The 4,681-nt window shown below is 55.4% G+C and overlaps 1 protein-coding gene across 1 annotated transcript; it reads right to left on the reverse strand.

Annotated features, from left to right (window-relative positions):
* Positions 1 to 332: 332 nt before the first annotated feature.
* On the reverse strand, positions 333 to 1,283 carry LOC125431539 (olfactory receptor 52D1-like). Its single transcript, XM_048494424.1, has one exon. The coding sequence runs from the start codon at positions 1,281 to 1,283 to the stop codon at positions 333 to 335; it is 951 nt and encodes a 316-aa protein (XP_048350381.1).
* Between the last annotated feature and the right edge of the window lie 3,398 nt (positions 1,284 to 4,681).

Below are 4,681 nucleotides of genomic sequence, written 5' to 3' on the forward strand. Positions count from 1 at the left end.
ACCCCATTCTGGACCGTTCCTTCTTAACACAGTTCTGGTCCCCTTTGTGCACCTCTCTGGTTAGCTATGGAATGTCTTAGCTGTGGGACATCCCCAGGCGAGCCGTTCCACACGGTGGCAGCCACCACGGAGAATGCGTGTGGGTGATCGTCTGGCTCAGATTGTCCTTCAGCAGATGGTCCTCAGGTCACGAGTGAAGCTGTTGAGGCGGAGCACAGCCCGAGGGACAGCCTGGCAGAGACGTGGGCCCGACTCCTCAGCCGTGGAAGGTTTTGGAAGGGACCAAACTTTCGTTGGAAACGGGCCCTCTGGGGGTGCTCTGGGCAGGAACTTCAGAAGTGCTTCCCCGCCTGCAAAAACCAGCGTGCGACCCCTTCACGAATCCGCTTGGTTTTCACCCCATAGATGACAGGGTTGAGCATTGGGGGCACAATCACGTAGAGGTTGGCCAGTAGGATGTGCAGGTGGCGCGGGATACTGTGACCAAACCGGTGAGTGAAGAAGGAGAAGAACGCAGGGGTGTAAAACATCAGGATGACACAGAGGTGAGAGCCGCAGGTGTCCAGGGCCTTGAGGCGGGCTTCTTTGGAGGGCAGCCGGAAGACCGCCCGGACGATGAGCACGTAAGACACACAGATGAGCACAGAGTCAACCCCCAGGGTGGACAGAGCGGCGGTCAAGCCGTACACCACGTTGACGGTGATGTCGGCACAGGCCAGGCGCGCCACCCCCATGTGCTCGCAGTACGTGTGTGGGATGACCTGGTGTCCGCAATACGGCAGCCTGCGCAGGAGGAACACAAAGGTCACCACAACGGAGAACCCGCGGAGGAGAACCGCCAGCCCTATCTTCTGAATCACGGAGCGTGGCAAGATGGACGCGTGCCTGAGGGGCTTGCAGATGGCCACGTAGCGGTCGAAGGCCATCGCCAGCAAAATGCCCGACTCCGTAGCGGAGGCAAAGTGGACGAAGAACACCTGGGCGAGGCAGGCCCCGGAGGAGGTGGCCCCGGAGCGGAACCAGAAGATGCTGAGGGCTTTGGGCACAGTGGAGCAGGACAGCACCACGTCGGTGGCGGCCAGCATGGCAAGGAAGACATACATGGGCTGGTGGAGGGCAGGGTCCAGGGCCACGGCCACCAGGAGCGCCAGATTGCCAAGCAGAGCCACGGCGTACATGAGGCACAGCGGGATGGAGAACCAGAGGTGGAACTCCTCCAGGCCTGGGACGCCAACCAGGAAGAACCACTGGGGAACCGAGCTGCTGTGGTTGGCCCAGGACATGATGATGGGCCAGGAGCTCCTTTGACGTTGTCCCTCCTTCTAATAGGTAAGAAACAACAGGGTCACCTTCTGCAGCACAAAGGTGGGTCTCTCTTTCCACAAGATGTACAAAAACTGGAACTGGAACTTAGAATAATAGAATCATAGATTTGGAAGAGACCCCCAAGAGCCATCTAGTCCCACCCCCTGCCGTGCAGGAACACACAATCAAGGCACTCCTGACAGATGTTCATCCAGCCTCTCTTAAAAAACCTCCAAAGAAGGAGACTCCACCACCCGCCCAGGTAGTGCATTCCACTCTCGGACAGCCCTGCCCATCTGAGTGGGTGGGGCTGTGGAACACGGGGCGGGAGGAGCAGACTGGGAGAGGGAAATGAGCCCCACCACATCCCCAAGTGAGGGAGAGGCTGCCTGCCCACCCAGCAGTTTGGGGGTGACCACCCTCATCACTGGGGTAATATTGGGGGTGGGGGGAGGCCATTGGCCCACCTAGAAAAGGCCAAATGGCTGTAATGAAGAAGAAGAAGAAGAAGAAGAAGAAGAAGAAGAAGAAGAAGAAGAAGAAGAAGAAGAAGAAGAAGAAGAAGAAGAAGAAGAAGAAGAAGAAGAGGAAGAGGAAGAGGAGGAGGAGGAGGAGGAGGAGGAGGAGTTGGAGTTTGGATCTATATCCCCCCCTTTCTCTCCTGCAGGAGACTCAAAGGGGCTGACAATCTCCTTGCCCTTCCCCCCTCACAACAAACACCCTGTGAGGTAGGTGGGGCTGAGAGAGCTCCGAGAAGCTGTGACTAGCCCAAGGTCACCCAGCTGGCGCGTGTGGGAGTGCCCAGGCCAATCTGAATTCCCCAGATAAGCCTCCACAGCTCAGGCGGCAGAGCGGGGAATCAAACCCGGTTCCCCCAGATTAGATAAACGAGCTCTTAACCTCCTACGCCACTCCTGCTCCTGTGGCCACTCATGCCTGGTGACAGTGGGCTGTAACGGGGAAGCTGCCCTCGAGACAAGTACAGTGGCCTCTCTGGGCCAGGAAGGTCTCTCTTGATGGGTGGGGTCAAAGCCCCCGCTGAATGTAGCTCGCTCCTGGCTGATCCCCACCTGGGCAGGATGGCACGAGGCATTCATTGAAAATGCTGGGGGGAAGAATTAGGACTAATAAAAGGAAACACTTCTTCACGCAACGTGTGATTGGTGTTTGGAATATGCTGCCACAGCAGGTGGTGATGGCCACTAACCTGGATAGCTTTAAAAGGGGCTTGGACAGATTTATGGAGGAGAAGTCGATCTATGGCTACCAATCTTGATCCTCCTTGATCTCAGATTGCAAATGCCTTAGCAGACCAGGTGCTCAGGAGCAGCAGCAGCAGCAGAAGGCCCTTGCTTTCACCTCCTGCAGGTGAGCTCCCAAAGGCACCTGGTGGGCCACTGCGAGTAGCAGAGAGCTGGACTAGATGGACTCTGGTCTGATCCAGCAGGCTAGGTCTTATGTTCCTATGTTCTTATGAGGACCGCCTGAGGAGTGGCTTTGGGGAAGGGGGGGTGTTGTTATGATCCCAGCATGTCACCCGGTATGGCTCCTGGGCTGCCTGAAGAGTTTTAGAGGTCCCAAGCTGAGCAGGTTTCCACTGAACCATTCTCAGTTCTGTTGTGAGTAGGGATGCCAACCTCCAGGTGGGGCCTGGAACTTCCAAGAATGACAGCAGAGATCAGGTCTCTGGAGGAAATGGACACCGAGGAAGGTGGGCTGGATGGCCCTGGACCCCCCCCCTCCCGAGGCCCCCAGCCTCCACCTCCAAATCTCCATAAATTTCCCAACCTGGATGTTGGGACCCCAACCCCGCCCCATCCCCAGCTGGTGCCGAGTGGACCTGGTGACTCTAGTTGGCAGCCAGTTTAGATTCGTCTCCTCGTCTTGGGAGCAAAGAACCCTGTCAGAGATGGCGGGGTGTCGTGGTTAAGAGCAGGTGGACTAATCTGGAGAGCTGGGTTTGAATTTCAGCACCTCCACATGAGCGGCGGAGTCTCATCTGGTGAACTGGATTCGTTTCCCCACTCCTTCCCATGAAGCCCGCTGAGTGACCATGGGCTAGTCCCAGTTCTCTCAGAACTCCCTCAGCCCCATCTACTTTGGAACTCTCTCAGCCCTAAGTACCGGACAAGGTGTCTGTCAAGGGGAGAGGAAGGGAAAGGGAGCTTATGAGCCACTTTGAGACTTCTTACCGGAGATAAAAGTGGGGTATAAATCCAAACTCCTCGTTCTCCTTCTCTTCTTCAAATCATAGAATCATAGAGTTGGAAGAGGTCACCAAGGGTCATCTAGTCCCACCCCCTGCCATGCAGGAATACGCAATCAAAGCACCTCTGACAGGTGGCCATTCAGTCTCTCTTTTAAAACCTGCAAAGAAGGAGACTCCACCACACTCCCAGGCAGCTAATTCAACTGTTGAACAGCCCTGATGGTCAGGAAGTTCTTCCTGATGTTTAGGTGGAATCTCTTTTCCTTCACCTTGAACCCACGACTCCTGGTCCCGGTCTCTGGAGCAGCAGAAAACGAGCTTGCTGCCTCCCCAACATGACATCCCTTCAGATATCTAAGCATGGCTATCATGTCCCCTCTTAACCTTCTCTTCTCCAGACTAAACATCCCCAACTCCCTCAGTCTCTCTTTGTAGGGCCTGGACTCCAGACCTTTGACCATTTTGGTTGCCCTTCTCTGGACCCATTCCAGCTTGTCAATATCCTTCTGCCTGTGTGTGGTGGGGGGGGGGACTGAGAAAGGAGAGCCCATTTGAAAAATTATGAAAGCCTGCCTGCACATGTATGTGTGTGTTTAGGGGGATCTGAGACAGGAGAATACATCAAAAGCTCATCCCCCCCCCCAAAAAAAACCCTGATCTTTCCTAATGTGGTGTCACCTGCAAATTTGATTAGCGCGCGCCCTATTCCACCCCCAAGTCATTGATTAAAATAGCACCTCTTCTCCTTCTCCACCTGCAACCTTGAGAGCCAGGAACTTGCTTTATGCAGTGGAGGATGCAATTTTTTGCGGGGGGGGGGGAGGGGGCTTTGGAATTGAAAATCCATTTGGAACTTACGAGGAAGACCCGTGAGCAGAAGCTGGCAGCCTGGCAGGGATGGCGACTCCTCCAGGGTCTGTGAGCAGGGCAGACAAGAGACCGAGCAAGGGAGTTACTCAAGGTGCCCATAAGTCCATCTTGGAGACCCAGCGTGGTTCTTCTTTCCTTCTGCTGCAGCATTTCCCATATTCCAGAAGCACCCCAGACTTTGCCTCGAAAGCAGCTTTGAAACAGGGGCAGGGGGTCAGCCGTGGGGCCTGGTGGGGAGAGGGAATGTTTAGAGAGGTCTAGCCCGAGCGGCCAGATCCCATTTTCCAAAGGGGAAGA

This window comes from Sphaerodactylus townsendi, linkage group LG04 (assembly GCF_021028975.2).
Source record: "Sphaerodactylus townsendi isolate TG3544 linkage group LG04, MPM_Stown_v2.3, whole genome shotgun sequence".
NCBI classification, from domain to species: Eukaryota; Metazoa; Chordata; class Lepidosauria; order Squamata; family Sphaerodactylidae; genus Sphaerodactylus; species Sphaerodactylus townsendi.

Coding starts and splice junctions, on each gene's coding strand:
- LOC125431539 (XM_048494424.1), bottom strand. CDS start 1,283: ATGTCCTGGGCCAACCACAGCAGCTCGGTTCCCCAGTGGTTCTTCCTG.